The 21,899-nt window shown below is 35.0% G+C and overlaps 2 protein-coding genes across 2 annotated transcripts; both read left to right on the top strand.

Annotated features, from left to right (window-relative positions):
- The first annotated feature begins 851 nt into the window (after nucleotides 1-851).
- On the top strand, nucleotides 852-13,997 carry LOC133196980 (piwi-like protein 1). Its single transcript, XM_061332822.1, has 18 exons — nucleotides 852-962; nucleotides 1,719-1,893; nucleotides 2,409-2,623; nucleotides 2,937-3,061; nucleotides 3,730-3,819; nucleotides 4,042-4,242; nucleotides 4,397-4,508; nucleotides 4,646-4,772; nucleotides 7,207-7,324; nucleotides 8,050-8,164; nucleotides 8,306-8,502; nucleotides 10,154-10,305; nucleotides 10,935-11,059; nucleotides 11,317-11,497; nucleotides 11,905-12,067; nucleotides 12,403-12,531; nucleotides 13,107-13,260; nucleotides 13,487-13,997. Exons 1-18 carry the CDS (start codon nucleotides 852-854, stop codon nucleotides 13,601-13,603), a joined length of 2,607 nt encoding a protein of 868 aa, XP_061188806.1. The 3' UTR covers nucleotides 13,604-13,997.
- Nucleotides 13,998-20,625: 6,628 nt separating this feature from the next.
- LOC133196624 (uncharacterized) lies at nucleotides 20,626-21,885 on the top strand. Its single transcript, XM_061332488.1, has 2 exons — nucleotides 20,626-20,683; nucleotides 20,802-21,885. Exon 2 carries the CDS (start codon nucleotides 20,813-20,815, stop codon nucleotides 21,869-21,871), a length of 1,059 nt encoding a protein of 352 aa, XP_061188472.1. The 5' UTR covers nucleotides 20,626-20,683; nucleotides 20,802-20,812; the 3' UTR covers nucleotides 21,872-21,885.
- The last annotated feature ends 14 nt before the right edge of the window (nucleotides 21,886-21,899 follow it).

Genomic DNA, 21,899 nt, shown 5'->3' on the forward strand with positions numbered 1-21,899 from the left:
CAACTGTTCAAGCAAAGCGATACGCTGTTGTTGGAATGATAGTAAAAACAGCAGACTGTTCCGGCGGGAAGATAGACTGATGTCAGGTAGTCTACCACGAAGTAAATCCCTAAAAAGTAAGTTTAAAATCATTAAGATTTTATCGACTTAAGTCTTTCAGAAAATCCGTACGCATACAACAGCTGTACAATACGTGTTTTTCCTCATTTGTTCCCGCTTTAGCCTAGGGCTATAAAGAATGATAGAATTGACCTAGGAATAACACCCTGACCACATGCACTGACCTTCCCGCACGCCATTTTGTTAGATCTTATTTTCCTTTCACGATTCGTCTGCCCAGAGACGCCTATCTTGTATGTTTCTGGTTTGCCCTGGGCCTGGCCATGGAAAATGACGACTCCGATTTAGGGATATACATTCAGCAGTATATGTAAACTAAAATTTTTCTTCTTCATGACCTGTCTATTTTAGATTTTTTTTAATAACATGAATGATTGAATCACTGGGAATGATATGCCGAGGTTCACGTGGATGGTCAGATTTTTCCGATCGGACATTGCTATGATTGCGGCGCTAGCTAGGTACCTAAGGCTATATAAAATGATTAAATGTGTCCATAAAACCCACAACGGTCGTGCATGAGACCAGAAACACAACATAACATGTTTATTTTTTATTATTTATCATTATATAATATGTCTGATGAGACGTAACCGACCAGACGTATGTGTGTATGTTTTCAGTGAGGCCATTGCACCATGATGTCTCTTGGGCCTGTTAATTAATTCGACGTAAGATTTAGAGGTCTATGGTTAATTTCTGATTTCAGTTTTTGAGGTGTAATACCAGAAATGACGGGAAGAGGGAGAGCACGTGCTAGAGGGAGAGCAAGGAGACTGGATGGAGATGAAATTCGCAGACCAGGGGAACACAGTTCAGAGGCCCAAAAGCCCCCAGTACAGGTATACATAAACATTACATTACTGCTAAAGCACAATCAGGGTATACATACTGAACTTGCATTACATGATGGGTAAAATTATCAGCCTACCTGAGCCAAAATGTGACCTTTTTCAAAGTTTCAACCAAACTTGGTACAGGGTAAAAGGGAATTAAAGTTTGTTCATATGAACATGGTGAAGGACTTTGCTCCATTCCAGGGAGAGATATTTTAAAAAAAAAAGGGGAAGAGATCACTTAAAAATCTTGATCATGCAAGGACCACTGAGCCAGAAAAGTTAAAACTTATGTGAGAGCTTCATTACATAAGTGTAGACTCAAATTTGATCACATTATGGCTCCCTGGTGAAGGATGGGGCCACGACAGAGGATTAGTGTATGAGGGGAAAAACTAGTAAAAAAAAATTTCAAGAACAAGAGGGCCATGATTAGTCATACTTTAAAATACACATGCATCATTGAAAGTAGAACAGATTCAATTTTGTCCCCCCCCCCCTCCCAGAAAAAAAATTACCCTCAGGGGTGTTTGGTGGGGCCACAAAAACTTTTCAGACACAGCAGGGATATACAATATTAATGATACTCAAATTTATTCAAAACTTTTTTTGAAAGGTCATAATATGCAGTTGTATAAAATTTTTAATTTCTAATAGAATTCTAATTACTACTTCAATATCTACAGTATTTGTTCACTCTAATTTGAATTTGAAAACTGTGTGAGTAACACTGTCAATAGTAAAAATTTGGTATGGTAGCAGGTTGTAAGAGAAACCCCACCCAGGACAGAGCAGATTGTCGGAGGTGCCCAAGCTGGGCCTGAGCAGATTGTGAGAGGTTCCCAAGCTGGGGCTGAACAGACTGTCAGAGGTTCCCCAGCCCAGCCAGAGGACGTGAGAAGAGGAATTGGAAATCTACAGATACAGAGATTAGTGGGTGAGTGATAATAATCAGTTAGGCACATTTGTGTCAAGTTATGTAAAGGGCTCATACATTGTAATTGGAGGTGAACACTCGTGCTAATTTGGGGATTTTTGATATCCTATGTAAATGCCAGTTCATATATTAGATGGGTGGAAGGGGATGCCCCTTTCCCTCACCCTTTTTTCCCCTCACACAGTTTTTCTCCCCTTTACACCACTTTTCCCCCTCCTATTCTCCTGTTTAGCTAGGGCATGTATGTACGATGAAAGATTTAAATGAATTGAAACCATGAATGTGGGTCTATGACAAGTCATTAATTAATACATGTTAAAGTTCTTTTATGTGCTTTTTTTCACCTTGATATATGAAGGAATACCATAGTAAAACATTAACCATTCCATTAGTACACTTATTTTACTGCCTTTGGCTTTATAATAGAAGTACATGTAGTAAGAAAACCAAATGATATCTTGTGTCTCATGGAGATCTTGCTTTCTGCTTTTAATTTGTTTCTATTGTCTTTTCAGGTCACACAGGACAACCCATTCAGCTGATGACTAATTATTTCAGCCTCTCGGAGAGTAAGAATTGGATCTACTACCAATATCACATAGACTTCAGTCCACCTTTAGACTCCACAAGAATGAAGAAGAAAGTTTTCTATCAGCTCCCACAGTTTAGAAAGAAAACCACTATTTTTGATGGGGGAATACTTTACCTGCCATACAGAATGCCAGATAAGGTACTGTAAATGTATTTTACTTAGCATGTACAACATTCTGTGGAAATTGATTTTCAACAAGTTAGCGTAGATTTGATATAGCTCTTTCTGAATTTAATTTGCTTTATATAAAAGAATATATATATATATATATATTTAGCGACATACTTGATTTACCAGAAGGTGTTTTCTATGGAAAATGCTAATTAGAATACACAGCTAAATGAAATATATTTTACAGATCGTATAATGAAGCATACGTTGTTAATGACTTGACGTGTTCCCTGTAGATAAATATTATGGGTCAGGGTGCCTATCATGTTGGCTGTTTCAGGTAACAGAGATAACTGTAGGATCACCAGTCGATAACTCCCCAATCAGAGTGACCATCAAAGAGACCAGAGAAATGTCCGGGTCTGACCCAGAAACCGAAAAGTTGTACTGTGTACTGCTGGGAAGGTTTGACTCTCATTCTACCCTTGGCAGGACCATCGTTAAAAAATTGTTTGGTTGCCCTCTCCCGACTGACTGGTTAAAAATGGCCCAACTCAAAACTTTTTTTAACCTCCAAGAAGCAATTATTTTTTTTTTTACACATTCCAGAAAATAGATTTTGAAAATTCACAATGATTTTGAAATTTTCTAGGGAAAATTTTTTTTGACCTACCTACCGACCTAATTTTTTTATCCTCAGTTGGAAGAGGGCAAACATACATTATTTTTAAGTTGGTCCAGTGCTCTAGTTTATTATTAATTCCACTGGTTGAAGACCAGCAAGTGTCTCACCCATGTACCTCTCTGTCTGTTTACAAACAATTTTTTCAATGTTACTCCTCAATTTTTGTGTAATTTCACTCAATCTTGGCACACAAGTATACAGGTTCTTTAATTCCCTACTTTGTTTTAAAGTGTTTCCATGATCACTTAAAAAAAAAGAGAAACTTCTGTTTAAGATCTTTTAAATTGCTCAACTCTTTCATTTTAATGGTCAGATTTTAATAAAGCTTGGAATACATAAAAACTAAACGGTAGATACTGAAATTAGAATTACGTTTTTGATATTTTATTGCACATGATTTTAAATAGAAAGTTCAATGCAGAAACTTAACTTGACCCTTTTGTTCCAGAATTTTGGAGAATCTACTGGGGATGACATTCATTGGCAGGAATTACTATGATATGAGTCCAGAGCTTGTAAAGAAGTACCCAGAACACCGGTAAGTCCAACTAAAGAAAATAGCACCCAAGAATCACTGTTAATTCCTGGACTTCTGAAGAAACACATCCTCTAAATTATCTGGTTGTGTTTTAGTAAAGTGACATTCAAACATTAAAAATACAATTTGGTTGTAACTATCAGTTATTCTTGAAACTCAAAACACTTGGTTTTCAGATGATATTTCCAAACAATTTTCAGTGCCTATTTTATTTCATGACAGTTTGTCCATTTATCCTGGGTATGTAACGAGCGTCGCTAATTACGAGCATGGAATGCTCCTTTGTGCTGACATAAGCCACAAAATTCTTCGAGACGATACCATGTGGACTCTTTTCCAGGAAGTCTATACATTAGCTAGCAGTGAAGAAGATCAGAAGATTCAGATCAGGGCTAGATATGTTGGGTGTACTGTCATAACTAGGTAGAAAACATAACACAGTGTACCATGAAGATATCAAGTTTAACCTCTGGAAATGAATTAGCTTTGTAAAATAAAATTATTGTTGGATTTAAACTTTTGGGAACATTTTAGACTCTCATGAGCTGAAGTCTAGTTTTTTTTTTTTCATCAATAGGTACAACAATAGAACGTATAAAATTGCTGATGTTGACTTTTCCAAGCATCCCACTGACTCGTTCCCCAGGGCAGATGGAACAAGCATGACTTACATTGACTATTATAAACAGGTGCGTCTTATAATTATCTCAGTGACAGAGAAAAATAAAATGACACTGTCCAAATATATGAAGTAAAGTCTGATGATTTTAGAATTTTAAGCTAAGCAAATATTGAGAAATGAAATGTAAGATTATTCTCTTCCTAGCACTATGACATTGACCTTACTGACATCAGGGAGCAGCCATTGATTCTTCATCGAGTTCCGAGGCGAGAGAGAAGACCAGGACGTCCTGAGTTTGTGTACTTAATTCCTCAGCTTTGCTTTCTCACAGGTGAGTCTAGTTAGTGGTAGTTCTAGACATGTAAGAAGTACGCTTCCTGTCTCACTTACAGAACAATTGCTTAGTTCCAGACTTACAAGAAGTACAGGCTTTATATCTCACTAACAGGGCAATCTCATTGCTTAAGTTCACAAATCTCCTTTTCTCCTATCTCATTAGTAGTGTTAGACATGTAAGAGGTACAGTTCTACTACATGTATCTCACTAGTAGGGCTATCTCATTGGTGTAGGCAAGTAAAGATACTATTAATGGCAATTTATAATGGGTTTACTGATCAGTTGATCCGAATGATGGTAACCGGTTAGAAAATCCGTAATTGTTTAGTCGAAAAAACTAAAATATATGTAACTTTGAGCGCAATTTTCTTAAACTTCATTTTTAGAAAGGAAACCTCTGCATATAAAGTTAATAATTAGCATTTTATACACCTTATTATCAAGCTAAATTGGAGATAATTATGGCTCTCCAGAATGAAAGGGTAACTGGTCAGTTTGGGAAGAGTTATATAAATACTGTTTTTAAAAACATCATGTCTTTACCCAGACTATCCCACAATTCTTTGATGATAATAAATAAATCACTGTTGAGCACTATGAATTAGTATGTCTATCTTTTGTCGTTATCTATTAAATTATATCATTAGAAGCATTGTAAATTAAGTGGAAATTCAAGCATAGTTTTGATTATGGTGACAATGCAGAATGAACTTGTGTGACATCTACACTGGAAAATTCATGTCTGATTTCTGAGGCAAGGTTCATGGTTTTCTTAATTTTTAGCTCACCTCAACGAAGTTGGGGGAGCTTATGTAATACCCTCGGCGTCGGCGTCCCAGGTTAAGGTTTTTGGAGCAGTTTTCTTTTCAAGTACTTCTATGGCCTATATTAGTCAGAGATGCATGGAGGATGCTTCTAATGTGTTTCATTGTACCAGTCAAGGTTTCAGATGCTGCAATTTCAGCTAAAGAATGACCAGGTTAATGTTTTTGGAGCAGGTTAAAGTTTTTGGAGCAGGTTAAAGTTTTTGGAGCAGGTCTCATTTCCAAGTAACTATAAGCCCTAAATTGACCAAACTTGCATGGATGATACATCTAAGGATGCACACTACTGAACTTGCTTCGGATGCTGGATCTGACCTACATTTTCCGGATGAGTGACTAGGTTAAGGTTTTTGGAGTAGATCTCATTTCCAAGTAACTATAAGCCCTATATTGACCAAACTTGCATGGATGATACATCTAAGGATGCACACTACTTGACTTGCTTCGGATGCTGGATCTGACCTATATCTTCCGGATGAGTGACCAGGTTAAAGTTTTTGGAGCAGATCTCATTTCCAAGTAACTAAAAGCCCTATATTGACCAAACTTGCATGGATGATACATTTAAGGATGCACACTACTGGACTTGCTTCGGATGCTGGATCTGACCTATATTTTCCGGATGAGTGACCAGGTTAAAGTTTTTGGAGCAGATCCCATTTCCTAGTAACTAAAAGCCCTATATTGACCAAACTTGCATGGATGATACATTTAAGGATGCACACTACTGAACTTGCTTCAGATGCTGAATCTGACCTATATTTTCCGGATGAGTGACCAGGTTAAAGTTTTTGGAGCAGATGTCATTTCCAAGTAACTATAAACCCTATATTGACCAAACTTGCATGGATGATACATCTTAGGATTCACACAACTGGACTTGCTTCAGATGCTGGATCTGACCAATATTTTCCGGATGAGTGACCAGATTAAAGTTTTTGGAGCAGATCTCATTTCCAAGTAACTATAAGGCCTATCTGAACCAAACTTGCATGGATGATGCATCAAGGGACGAACAATCTCAAAACTTCGGATGCTGGATTTGACTTACATTTTCTGAATGAGTGACTAGTTTTAAGTTTTCAGATAAGTCCACTCCCAAGTAACTGCAAGCCCTATCAGACCAAAATTGCATAAATGTTGCATCTAGGGATGCACACTCCTAGATTATTAGTTTAGTGTGGGACTTTGCCTTACTTAAAGACAACATTCGTTGAGGTGAGCTCTGTAATCTCTGATTACCTATGTTTTCTTGTCTTTTGAAATTGAAGAAAAATATATGTACATATACATGTAGTTTCCAAATGAAGAAAATAAACAGAAAGTTTCTAACTTCTGCTTTCTTTTTTAGTCTTCTTCCGTGTATGAATAGATTTACTTGGGAAAGAAAATGTGCATTTTGATATGATTAATTGGTCGGAACATCTTGCAATTAACTGATTAGCAATTCTGTAATCGATTGTCATCCCTGAAAGAAACATCTTTGCTATCCAGCTCTCTGGTACTTCTTACTTAAAGCCATTAGAGGTCCATAATTTTGGCATCAAATCTGTCTTTATCATTGGTTGATCCAAGCTTATAGGTGAGATTTTAACTATTTGTAGGACTAACAGCTCAACAACGCTCAGATTATCATGTCATGCGGGACATTGCTGAAACAACTCGTGTGGAACCATTTGATAGAGCAGCCAGTCTCCAGGAATTTGTAAAGAGAATAAACAGGTTTGTTTGGAAAAGATAAATTTGTTTGGTCAAATCTCATACCCTGTAACTCACTACTGGTTCCTTATCTAATCAAGTACCTGAATACTCAACTGAAAAACAGAAGAACTGACACTTTTACTATTGGTCTTACTGTAATACAGTTACACATTTAACATGCACAGATAAATACATACTGCATTTATGACAGTCTTCATACAGAAAAAGAAATACATTTTTTTATTGTTAAATGGCAAACAAAAACATTCATCAACACAAGGAATTCATTAATGAAGATTTAAATTTGTTCACATGGTTCCACACCCCTTCTACAGGAGGAGGGGTTGGGATAATTAAGACAATGGAGTTGTGTCATGGTCCAATAACTACTAGGCCAGGAAAGACAGAGCTTCCTGTTATAATGTAACTCCACTTCTTCAAATCGTATCCTTGGGACAATAATTGGGGCCACATTAGGGGGTCAAAGTCTCAGTTACAGGAGAACATAATCTTTAAAAATCAAATAGATCTAGGAGGAAAAAAAAAATCAGACCTGGTGGATATTATAAACAAGCACCTGCTGGCTCTCTGACCAATCACTCCCCCCCCCCCCCCCCCCCCCAATGATTTAATGTTAGTGTAAGATGGCAAGAAGTTTATATCACTTTAAAACAATACAGAGCTATTTTGAAAAACAAAACAGCTTCTTGTAAAAAAATAATAATTTTTCTGGGTTTTTTTTTCAGTAACCCTCAATTCCAGAGAGAGATGGATGGCTTGTCTTTCTCTAGTGACATGCTGACTATCAAAGGAAGGGTTCTAGGAAGAGAGAATATAAAAGTCAGAGATTCTCGTAGAATGGTAATTAATATAAGTAAAGAATTTATTCTTTAGAATGACAAACATATGATTCTCACATTGAAACATTTAAAGTACACATAAAACATCAATAAGATATACATGTATATTGATGTGTAATGCAATGAAATTTGGCTGTTGTAGGAGGTAGATCTGAATTTCAAAATGGATGAAGCTGCCTGGGGAAGGCAGATGCACAACATGTACCTGCCACTGCCCATCAAGCTTGTGAACTGGGTGTTGCTCTGTCCCAGTCAATGTTCAAAAGTTATGGGCAACTTTATTGGTCAGCTGCAGGATGTTGCTGCTAGAATGGGGATACAAATAGATTTTCCTGTCATGTAAGTGATAACAATGCCAACAGAAATTTATCAACAATTGGTTTTTTCCAGTAAAAAAAAATGCAGAAGATACGTTCATCTTGAAGAAAATCTAAAGCATTATCTTTATCTGTTACATTGAGATTAATTAAAACCTCTGTCTGCAAATGAAGTTTGTTTCAAAGTTAAGGTCAATTCTGAAATGTGTATTTAATAATGTTCATACTTTATTTTGGTTAAAATACACAATGAGATAATTTTATTGAATTATAAAAAACAAGATATAATTAAGAAATGAATATCTGAAATGCGTAGCGCATTGATGAAAAAGTTTTCCATCCAAATTTTTCTTTGATACTTCGGTCAAAGAAAAAAATATTACTTTCTTTTCTAATCATTTAATATTTATCTTTCAATGATAAGTTTTAACATGAGAACAAATGAAACAAATGAAAAAATATTTTTCTGACATAGAGTAATACATAACGAACAAACAGTGTGTTCAATTTACCATGTCATTTATACCAGCTGCTTCTAACAAATACCGCACAACTTTGCCTGGGTGATACATGTATATATATATATATGCATTTACTGAAGGTTAACATTTTATAAAACACATGCTTCATTCTTGTTGAAGTGCATTTAATTGAGTTATTATGGGATATGTTTTTAGCTCTACAGGTCAGAGACCGGAAGAGCTTATGCGATATTAAGGTGTTCATCGTCCGGCCGGCCGTCTGTCTGTAAATAATTTTTCAAAACACTACTCCTCCTACAGTTTTGGTCTGATTTAGTATAACTTGGCACACAAGTAGACTTCTCTAAGATACATAATTCTATTAATAAGTTTTTAATTTTGATGAACGGCCTTGTCATGGTTACTAAGAGTAGAAATTTCTTTGAAATTCTTTTGAAAATACTACTCCTCCTACAGTTTTGGACTGATTTTTAAAATTACTTGGCACACAGTGAACTACACTATGATACTTAATTCTTTGTATTGGTTTTTGATTTTAAAACTAAACCAAGGATCATTATTCTAATTTTTTGCTTTTGCATAATTTTAAGTTCCTTTGTTAAAAGTACAAACCAGTAGAACTAAAGTCTTGTCAGAGACTTATGGTCTACTGCCTTATGTAAATACAGAGATGCTATTTACTGGTTTTTGGATATTTAGAAATTACCTTGAAATTTTATAAATACATTTGCTGTTGCTTATTCTTCATCATATATTTTTAAAATTTTTTTAATCATGTAAAATCTCATTCTGTAAGCTGCACCCTTATATTTTTACCCCTAGGCGGGGCCCATGCTGACTGGTCAGTTTTCCAGTTATCTTTATGCTCAAAATAAATTTAAAAATTTCTACTTCAATTGTAAATTTTATACATTGGTCCACCCTTATTAATTTCAGTTCTTTTCCATATCCAGCACACATTTGTTTCTGTAACATAAGTTTACCCCTACACTATTTTACCGAACAAAAATTGTTACCTTCGTTGTAAGCACTCTGAAGGAGAATTTAAAATAACTTGAACAGGAATGGAGAAAATTGATTTCTCATCAACAACGACGTGTAATATGGCTTCCTCTCATTCCCTGCTATCAAACTTGTATAGAAATGAGTTTCTTTATCCCCCTGTGAATGCAGTATATTTTTGTTGTCCAGGCCTCAAATGACTAATGACAGCATAGGCAATTATGACAAAGTGCTGAAGCAAACAGTCAATCCCAGTACCCAGTTAGTGATGTGTATCCTCCCGAACTACCAGAAATCACGTTACGACCACATAAAGACACTGTGCTGCGTCACACACCCAGGTATATTACAGCTTACTTAATATTAAATTACTGTAGTGGAGCAATTTAATTATAAGCTTTCCTTATTATTACAAACAAGATTTTTATTTTTGGTTTTAAAAACTAATGGCTTTGTGAATATGTAATTTGATTCAACCCTGTGTTTACTGTATGTATACAATAAAGAGAGTTGGCTCTTTTTGATCACTATTATGCCCTGTTCACACAGAGAGTTTCATGTGGTCAGATATAGATAGTTACCTATGCTATTTTTGAGTGAAAAACAAAAGAAAAAATATTTTAATCTCCAAAAATGTGTACAGACACTATGACATTATGTCAAATGGATCTGCTCTGCATAAGGTGATTTGACTGGAAAATGACGTCATAATAGCCTTACTGAATAGCCTTACTATAAAAATAAAATTTTAATGAGCATTAGTTTACTTTGCATTAACTGTCATGTGAACTCAATTTATTTTGCATTCATTAATTTGCATTATTTTACTTTGCGTCAATTTACTGCAAATTAAGTATTTAATACACATTTGTGTGAACAGGGCATTAGAATAACATTTATCCAGTGTAGTACCTGGCTTAAAATCCTAACATAACACGGCCCTTTTGTATGAATGTGATTTTCCTTACAGTTCCCAGTCAGTGTGTGGTAAAGAGGACCATTAGTAACCCAAAGACCCTAAAGTCAGTAGCCACCAAAATAGCCATCCAGATCAACTGTAAACTCGGGGGATTCCCGTGGGAAGTCGGCAATCCGGTATGTACAGAGACTGAGTATTGAACATTTATAACACTTTAATATTTTTATTAAAGCAGTAAAAATTATTTGGCTCCTATTTCATCTCAAGGAAATCTGGGAGAGATTTATGTGCTATTATCTTGGCATAGATAGATATTTCGGAGCAGTCCAGTTTCAATACAATTTTCTATTTCATTCAGAATTACACTAAATGGTCATGTATTATTCTTGTTATTCACTTAGGTGTAGTTTATAAAGTAGCATCTATTTTTTAGCTATCTAGACATGCTGTAATGCTGGTAGGGATTGACACGTATCATGACAGTAAGACTAGAAACTTGTCTTATGCTGGTGTGGTGTGCTCCACAAACCCTGGATTCAACTGTTATTATTCCAAAACTCTGGCACAACACCCTGGGGAGGAACTGTTGAATGGGATCACCGTCTGTATCATAGGTAAGGGGGGATATGTTGTCTGGGTACTATAGAGCATCATCTTGCCAGCCATTGCCATTTTAATGTTAAAGTGTTGACAGACCAATTAAAAATGAACGTCCAGGTAAATGAACCACAATGTAACGTAAAATGGCATTTTGTGGTGAAAAAAGACCGTCCGGATACGAAACACAAAATTCCGGATAAACGAGACAAAAGAACATTTAAAAAATCTGTTCAGCTTCCGGATATCTGGAATCTGGATATCTGAGGGTCCACTGTAAAGAACTTCTGCCACTCCATCTCTGGTTAATTTGAAAAGTTTAGTTGTTGAACGTTAAAAGTATAAACAAGCTGTTACCTCCAAGTATAACGTTGTTTAGTCTTCATGTGTGTTTAACAAAAGTTTTCTGTGATATGTTTTTCAGCTGCAATGAAGAAGTACCATGAGAGAAATGGCTACTTCCCTAAGCGGGTCATTGTGTATCGTGATGGTGTGGGAGATGGACAGATACAGGCTGTTTTGGAGCATGAGAAACCACAGTTCCTGGCAGCCTTTGACAGACTAAATCTGATGCAGCCAGATGATAGGTAGGCATATAAACAATGTATGATCAAGTCATATGATCATTGGTATATAATTATCATTATTAAGTCAAGTTACTTTACATACATGATCATTAGTAATAATGATTAGTAAATTTCATTATTAATTCATTTACTCATGAAGTTTGTACAAGGTATGAACACAGTGTTATAGAGTTAAATAGAGAGAAGTTTCTTTAAAAAACAAATCCACAGTAATTAGTCAATGTACTCAAAGTCTCAAGTTAATACAAATTTATATGTGAATTTAACATCGTACATAATACTTTTATTTGTTATCTTAATTTCTTTATGTCATTTTTTTTTCACTTTTTTTTCAGGCCAAAGTTATCCATCATTATTGTGAAAAAAAGAATAAACACCAGATTTTTCCTCAGAGGTAGCAATGAAAATCCATACCCTGGAACAATTGTGGATACAGATGTCACCAAACCAAGACCTAATGTCAAGTAAGTCCAACCATAAAAATAAAGGCAGAAATTTGTTAATTAAGTAGACCAACCCCCTTCCTCTGTTCCACAACAATTTGAAGTTGATGTTTAGTAATCTATCTGTCCATCCATCCATTTACAATTTTTTTTTTCTTTTCTACCATATTCAAAATAACTTTTTTCATGATCCATGAACTTAACACGTGTTCCTTTCAAGTTTTGATAAGAATTTTTATTCTCTCCATTAGTTTGAGGGTGTGGGAGGGTAGATCTGATTTCTGATATATGGCCAACTAAAATTTTACTGGTTCATGAGAACATAATTTTGTAGAGTACTCGTACTAAGTTAGAAGATACATTGACAAAGTAATTGTTTGTGAAGACTTGGTACCTGGTACATAAAAAAATGCAGATATTGTTTTCATATAAAGTGCCCTGATTTCTTATATTGTATAAGTGTGTATTCTTTCTGATGTTCCAAGTGTTGTGGGCACTTGATTGGGCAAATATGGAATATAAAGCTTTTTTTTTTCTTAATTTTATGAAAACTTCCAATTCATTTGGTCCATTAACATTCTACATGAATTTGATAGGTACGATTTCTTTTGTGTGTCGCAGTCCGTGAGACAGGGAACTGTCACTCCAACACATTACAATGTGGTAGAGGATGAAAATGCTGTCTTTCTCACACCGGACCGCATGCAGCAGTTGGCGTACAAATTGACACATTTGTATTACAACTGGCCGGTAAGTCTTTAATGTACCTTTGGAGAAGTGTTACACATATTATTTAATTCAAATTAATACATAAAGAAAAAAGTTTAAGCCTCAGATGTTGTCTTCATAGATTGGATTCAGAGTTAAAAGGCACAGGACAAACTTATTTCTTTTATTCTGGTAACTGTACTTACAGTATTTTAAACTTTTACCCGACTCTTGACAATTTTAAGTCTAAATGCCTTGTTTATTTTAGGGAACCATCCGGGTCCCAGCACCGTGTCAGTATGCCCATAAATTGGCTTACCTCACCGGACAGTCCCTCCATAGAGACCCCTCAGAGTTGTTGTCGGACCGTCTCTTCTTCCTGTGAAACATGACGGAGTACCAGTGCTATGAAATGTTTTAAAAAACAGTAATACTATTGGCTTGCCTCACCGGACAGTCCCTCCATAGGGACCCCTCAGAGTTGTTGTCGGACCGTCTCTACTTCCTGTGAAACATGAGGAAGTACCAGTGCTATGAATTGTTTTAATAAACAGTAATACTATCCTGTATTTGGATACAGTGACTTGTATATAGACATTAACCGATATTAGAGTTTTTGTGCAAGAGGTCATGAAGTACAGACTTTAGAAATGGCTGATTACCTTGTTATATGTTTAGATAGAAATAATATTTGTGGGTTAATTTTGTGTGTACATGTACTTGTATTATATTGAATTGTTTTATTTGAGTTATACCTATCAATATTAGTTTAATTGTTATTCAAGATAATATGAGGTATATTATTTAGTTTACAATAAAAGTGGTGATAGATTTATCATACTTTTGTTAAAATGTTTCCTATATATATTTTAGGAGGTAAAATAACTATCTTGCATAGTTTTTAACAGCCAGTGGATGGGTGTAGAATATATTGGGAATGAGAAATCTCTTTAATTTCAAGAATAGTATTGATTGCATGGTTACAAATACAGAAATTATTGTGAATATTTTCCTTCAAAATGCAAATCCCCCTATATTTTGGTTCGATTTCAATAAGACTTGGCATAACAGTGGACTACAAGAAGATGCATGTTTTTGTGATTTTCATGGTATTTGTTATTGGGAATGTCTGTAAAATTCTTTCAAAACACTATTCCTCCTATAGTTTTTGTCTGATTTAAATAAAAGAATGAATGCATGCAAGGCATGGGCACCCCCCCAACCCCCCAACCCCCTCTAGAACATTTCTCAAGTTCAAGGTCACTGGCAGAAAAAAGTGTGACTGGTCTATAACTTTTTAATGGAGAAACACTGGAAGTTTAAACCTGAAAGATAGTTCATGTCCTGGAGTGATCCATGCCATTTAATCAAGTGTACGGTCATTTTAAAAAAAGTATTATTCCAGAATTGTCCATATATATAATGCAGAAAAATTGGAGGCTCATACTTATGTCAAATATTGCTTATGACCTGAGGGTATGTCATGACCTCGACCAAAGGTCATTTGAGCAAAATCAAGATCACTGACAAAGGAGTAAAATGAAAAATACTATTAAAAAGAATTCAATAAATAGATAAATAAAAAAATGGTTGACCATTTTCCACTCAACGTTGGTAACAAATATTCCTGACGAAATAAATACGAAAGTCTTTGAGCAACTATTTTTGGCGAGAAAAGTGCAAATTTTATGCTAAAAGATGCAATTTTCGCGTTAATTCGTGAAAACTTTGCCTTATTACGTCTTATAAAGCGAACATTTAGCTTTATAAATAAACGCAAAGAAATGCGAAAAGATACAGAACCCGGCAAAAAACGCATAGACCTTGTAACGTGAAACTTCTTGCCACTTTACTCGAAGATTTCGCAAATGCGCTCTGCCCTTAGACAAGAATCAGAGTAAAACTGAAATGTAGTATATGACACAATTTGTATTTGATTCAAGTATTAATTTCAAGTATAGATATACTGTATTGGACTCCAATTAGACCAAGATAAAGTAAATTTTGTATGCATAACCTTGCAAGGGACGTAAAACTACAACCAACTAGCAATAAATGCACGTTTCCCCATTTATAATTAATCAACAGTGACGTCTATTCAAGAAAACTTCGTTGAACATTTTTCCTTGGGAAGATGAACGGTCGCGTTCGCCGTTTACACAGAATGAACTTTTTGGGGCTTTCAAAGATCGTTAAGAGATCGATTAGAGAATTTAAATCGCCTTGTAGAAAGGTCTCTCAACGATATCCATGAGTGTAAAGAAAGAATTTCAGTCCACACTGGCATAAAGTAATCCCTGAAATCAGTAGTTAGTAACTGAAAATGCAACGACATTGAATTGTCAAAGTAATGTGAGTATATACTCAGTATGCCCATATTATTTCTTTGAAGTTCATAGTTAGGCTATAGTTTATCATATTGCATGGGGAAATTAACAAATACAGTGTATTCAATATATTATCATGAAACATGAATAAAAGCACCCGTCATGCATTTTCTAATTGAACATTTATCCATAAGTATATTTTAGGATAAAAATAAATTATATATAATTGTAGGTATCTAGGCATTCGGGGAAAAGTATATTCTTCTATTCACATCAATTGTTAAACAAACATAATGTAAAAAGTAGGTGATATCATTGCAAGATATCACATGTCACTTCCAGTTTCAATTCATGCTAATAAACATTGGTATCTTAGACAAAATTAAAGGAAGTTAGATTTCTTTAAAGAATGTAATTTTTGGTTTGTTTATTGGGGTGCAAATGTCTACTTTTTGGAAAAGTGTTCCAACATCACCTTCATATGGTGTTTAAGTCTTCCAAGTGATTCGATACGCATGCAGGAGAATGCTCTGAATACTATGAATTTTTAAACCGAGCCTAGCTAGCTACAGACAAATACGTTGATGTTACAAGGATTTCAACCGTCCTGTTTCAAGTCAGCTTTTAGAAAATTCAATGGTCGCTTTAATAACCATAAAAATGTCAATACACCCTATCGCTGGATCGTATTTTGTCTGACATGTTTCTTACCCAGTGCTAGGCCTTTGTTTTTCTACAAAATTTGACTTCGGAGTACTCCGTCTACTTGAGCAATATAAAGGGCTCACGATGGGTGTGACCGGTCAACAGGGGGTGCTTACTCTTCCTCTGATGTTTCCAGGGCTCCGTGTTCTTGTCCTGTTCACGATTCGTTTTGTTTACTGAGTTGATGAGATTGACCAATGTTCCTTATCTTCACATTTATAACTTCTAACATTTCAAAGAACCTTAATTCATAGGATGAATAGAATGAAAATTGTTGCACGAAAAATATTTCAATTTCAAGCTTAATTTGGAGATTTATTGAATTAAATAATGATTTTTAAAAGAATTATTGTTCCTGGCTGAGGAGCGGATGTTTTAAATCCTGGAAAGGGGAATAGATACACTTGCATTGCCATCATTTTGTTTACAATTTTGATTTTCTTCTTTAAAAAAAAAAATAAATATCCAGTTTGATTGAACTTAAAATGAAAGATTCTTATTATTCAATGACAATTGTTTCTAAAATCAGAAATAATGTTTTGTGACATGCAGTTGTGTCATTTTAGCTCTACTGGTCAGAGACCAGAATACTTATATATAGGCAGTTAGTATGGTGTCCGTCGTCCGACTGTCTGTTTAGCTATTCGTCTGTTTGTCTGTAAACATTTTAAAATGCTACTCCTCCTACAGTTATGGTCCAATTTGAATATAACTAGGCACACTTTTTTTTCTTTTTATCGGTTTTTGATTTGGAAAAACAGGCTTGCTATGGTTACTAAAAATTGAAATTTCTGTGAAATTCTTTCAAAATGCTACTCTTCCTGCAGTTTTAGTACATAATTAGTACTACACATAAATGCATAATTCTTTATATCAGTTTTTGTTTTCGATGAACGGGGTTGCCATTTTTCTTAAAATAGAAATGTCTGTGAAATTCATTCAAAATGCTTCTCCTCTTACAGGTTTCGTTCAATTTAGATATAACTTGATACACAGACTACTTGAAAATAAATGATTCTATATATCTATTTTTGATATGAATGAACGGGGTTGTCATGGTTACTAAAAATAGAATTTTATCTGAAATTATTTCAAAATGCTACTTTTCCTGCAGTTTAAATCTGTTTCCAGTTACTAAAAATTAAAAAAAAAAGATTATTAATTTCTTTTAAAATTATACTCCTCCTGCAGTTTTGGTCTGATTTCAATAAAAAACTTGGTACACTAGTGGAGACTTCACTTAGATACTTAATCCTTTTTATCAGTTTTTTTTATTTTAATAAATGATGTTGCCATGGTTTCTAAAAGGATATATTTCTGTGAATTTCTTTCAAAAGGCTACTCCTACATTAATTTTTGTTCAATTACAATAAAACTTGTCACAAAAAAGACTATAAAAGCAAGGATTATTATTTTATTGCTGTTGTCAATCAATCAATCATATATTTACTAGAGTATTCAAAGCCATCGGCCCAAAGTACAATACATTTTAAATCACATGTATTTACATAGTCCGGTTCAAACATAAGACAAAACATAGCACTTTTAGCCTTACAATTTTTTATACAAGTAGTAAATATCAATCTTCTTCAGACTTCATAAAAACGTCTCTTCTTTTGAAAGCTATAGGAAAATATACTTTGCCAAAGCATTAAGATATTTGATCATCCATATTGAAATAATTTTTGTTTATTTCCCAAAAAGAAGAGATATTTTGAAAATATCTTTATACAGATCACAATATTCGATAAAGTGGACTTCATTTTCAATACAAAGAATTCCTTTAGTTTTTAAACAAAATTTACATACTCTTTCATTTCTCGGAATATTTCTATACCTGCCACATTCTACTTCCAAATCATGACTGGATACCCTTAATATACACAAAGCTGACCTATAACTTTTACGATTTACAATATCCAGATAACTCAAAAAGAGATTGACTGTTGTTGTCATAGTTTCAAGTCCAAGTGCTACAGTAACTTTTCTCTACCTTTGTTAGGTAAAAACCAGTAGAGTTAAAGTCTCATCAGAGACTTCTGTTTTTTTTGTAAGTAATTCTTGTACAACTTTATTTACAAGTAAACGTAACCTTCGGAACAGAACGTTGGACTTCATAATCTACGTAAAGGTCTCTGTTTCACGTTCGAGCACGTTGAAAGCTTATTTTATTTTCAAAGATCGTGTCAGTTTCTGGGACATGTGCCTGTATTGTTTTTTTTTTTAAAAAACCTATCATTTGTACAAAACAAAATCTTTTATAATAAATTCAACTTCAGTTACATTGAACTAATAAAAGTTTTATTTCTTCAATGTAACTGAAGTTGAATCAGTGTTTTTAAAAGTGTACTTGAAACGCTTTTTGGCCGTTAAAATGCATTTTATATCATTAGGTGCACTAACAAGAGGCCCATGGGCCACAACGCTCACCTGAGTAACTTTGGCCTTGCTGTTTTTCACCCGATTTCCCCCTTGTAATACCTATCGTGGCCCCGCCCTACCCCAGGGGTCATGATTTGAACAATTTAGAATCTACACTACCCCAGGATGCTTCCACATAAGTTTCAGCTTTTCTGGCCCAGTGGTTCTTGAGAACAAGATTTTTAAAGATTTTTTCTACATATTTCAATGTAAAACTTGGATTCCCTATTGTGGCCCCGCCCTACCCCCGGGGGTCATGATTTGAACAATTTAGAATCTACACTACCCCAGGATGCTTCCACATAAATTTCAGCTTTTCTGACCCAGTGGTTCTTGAGAAGAAAATTTTTAAAGATTTTTTCTACATATTTCAATGTGAAACTTGGATTCCCTATTGTGGCCCCGCCCTATCCCCGGGGGTCATGATTTGAACAATTTAGAATCTACACTACCCCAGAATGCTTCCACATAAGTTTCAGCTTTTCTGGCCCAGTGGTTCTTGAGAAGAAGATTTTTAAAGATTTTTTTTCTACATTTTTCAATGTAAAACTTGGATTCCCTATTGTGGCCCCGCCCTACCTCCGGGGGTCATAATTTTAACAATTTAGAATCTACACTACCCCAGGATGCTTCCACATAAGTTTCAGCTTTTCTGGCCCTGTGGTTCTTGAGAAGAAGATTTTTAAAGATTTTTTTTCTACATTTTTCAATGTAAAACTTGGATTCCCTATTGTGGCCCCGCCCTACCCCCGGGGGTCATGATTTTAATAATTTAGAATCTACACTACCCTAGGATGCTTTCACATAAGTTTCAGCTTTTCTGGCCCAGTGGTTCTTGAGAAGAAGATTTTTTAATGACCCCACCCTATTTTTGTCTTTTCTTGATTATCTCCCCTTGGAAGGGGGCTTGGCCCTTTATTTTAACAATTTAAACTCCCCTTCACCCAAGGATGCTTTGTACCAAGTTTGGTTAAAATTGGCCCAGTGGTTCTTGAGAAGAAGTTGAAAATGTGAAAAGTTTACAGACGGACGGACGACGGACAACGGGTGATCAGAAAAGCTCACTTGAGCTTTTAGCTCAGGTGAGCTAAAAACTTGGATGAATAAAAAGATGAAGTTTTCTCACTCAGCTTGTATCAACCATTATTATTACCATAAAAATATTCAGCAAAACTTAAGCTTATAACCCGAAAGTTTGCGTTAAATATAACGCAAAAGTTCTGTGTTGTGTGCGAAACTTGCGCGTTAAATAGCGGAAGTTCTGCATTTTCACGCAATAAGTACGCATTTCTTTGCGAAAGTTTTGCGATATAATTAAAAATTAACGTGTTTATTCTCGAAAGATTCAGTTATAACGATTTTTCCACACGGCAGTTAATTTACGAAATGAGCTCGTCATACATCACTCATAAATTACTTTAAAGGAGTAAAAATCTCAGTTTTGATGAAAGATTCTAAACTAAACTGCATACTAAAAACATCTTTTCATTTTCCAGTGTCTTGAAAATGAAGGGTAAGCGAGGGGGGGGGGGGGGGGGTGATCCCTACAATGACAACCTTCCTAATTTTTAATATTTATTAGTTTAAGCATAGCAAAACAGATTCACTCCGCGCTTGACTGGACACATACTTTAGTATGAAAAACATTGACGTGTAAGGTAAGATAAAATTCTGTATTATCAATCTTTTTTTATCAAATTAACCGACCGTCAAATGAGGCTGTATGTGTATATAAAAATCAATATATTATGTTACAGTTTACCCTTGTATTAATATAAGATAAAACCTGTAAAAATCACAGTTTGTTGTAGTTCTCGAACTTATTTTTCCCTGTATGCTCTCTACTGCATGTATAAATCTAAATTAAAAGTCATTTGTGTCACTTCTTAATAGGATAGCACATATTTCATATGGAAATGGGAATTTTGACTTGAAAAGACGAATATCACGGAGGCAGTGGGAGGGGGATAAGTGGACGTTGTTTCCATGGTTTCCCACATACACTACGAAACGTACTTTTTTAAAACACTAGTATAATTAAGGCATATGTATATTTATGTAAATGAACATAATCACTAAAATTCTAAAGGGATTAGAATAAAACATATACTTATGTTCTTTCATTACCAGGTGGATGTGTCATGCAGTTACGGTGTTCAAAGAAACGGACGATTGTGTGTGTGTTGTCTTGTATTTGTGCTGTGTTCTTCATCTGTTTTCTGTTTTTGATTGAACTTCCTCGTCCAAGTACACCAAACAAAGTACAAATTGTGGTACCTAACCTACCACGACTAGATTCGCTGGACTATGATAGATTTAAAGACCCGGATTTTGGTGATTACGACGAACAGGAAGTCGTTGAAAATTTAACTAACAACGCCGGTGTCTCTCGGAACGACGATTCGAACACGGTAGTAGTTTTTGTCAGGGAGAATTCGAAGTGGAGGAGGAAAAATGTCTGTCAGCAGAAGCCACTTACAATACAGAACAGTGTTGAATCATCTGCTGGAAAATTACTTTTACACATGGTGGCAAACAATCAGAATACGCTAGAAAAGAAAGATTTTGCAAAACAGACACAATTCGAACTCCTTAAACTTGTTCACAGCAATCTTGCCTTCCATACCAACTCTGTATTAATAGATGTTGGAGCAGGTGATGGAAGATTCAGCATTTTAGCCGCAAAAATAGGCAAATTTGCCATCAGTGTAGAATCTAATGTAGGAAATATTTATGGACTTTGTGCGTCTGTTGAGTTTGCAAATGCACAACCCTATGTGACTATAATTCAAAATAATTCTTCCATGCAAACTGAGCAGTTTAATTCATATTCTCCAGACCATATACTTGTAATAGACGAAGAAATTTCGTGTGTCAAAGAAAACGGATTCTCGCTTGACCAGTTAGTAAATCTGGAAACACTGGAATCCCAGACAAGAGTGATCGTTCGTATTGAAGCTTTTCATCAGAATGCAGAGAAATTGCTGATTTGTGCAGACGATTTTTTCGCTAATTTTGACGTCCTCGCGATTATTATGCCTTGGGCAGAACACAATATTCAAGATAAAAAGAAACTAGCAGAACATCTTAGCGCTCACAAGTTGATACCTCATGAAACCATTGGCGTGGAAAAGGAGCTATTGATAAAAAATGTTGAATATTGGCCATTGTATGTTATTTGGAAACAGGGTGTTTATTAAATTTTATTCACGAAAACGAAGGTCGGCT

Source organism: Saccostrea echinata, unplaced genomic scaffold (genome assembly GCF_033153115.1).
Source record: "Saccostrea echinata isolate AGI-Se365-2 ecotype Australia unplaced genomic scaffold, CSIRO_AGI_Sech_v1 ptg000030l, whole genome shotgun sequence".
In the NCBI taxonomy this organism is placed as follows: domain Eukaryota; kingdom Metazoa; phylum Mollusca; class Bivalvia; order Ostreida; family Ostreidae; genus Saccostrea; species Saccostrea echinata.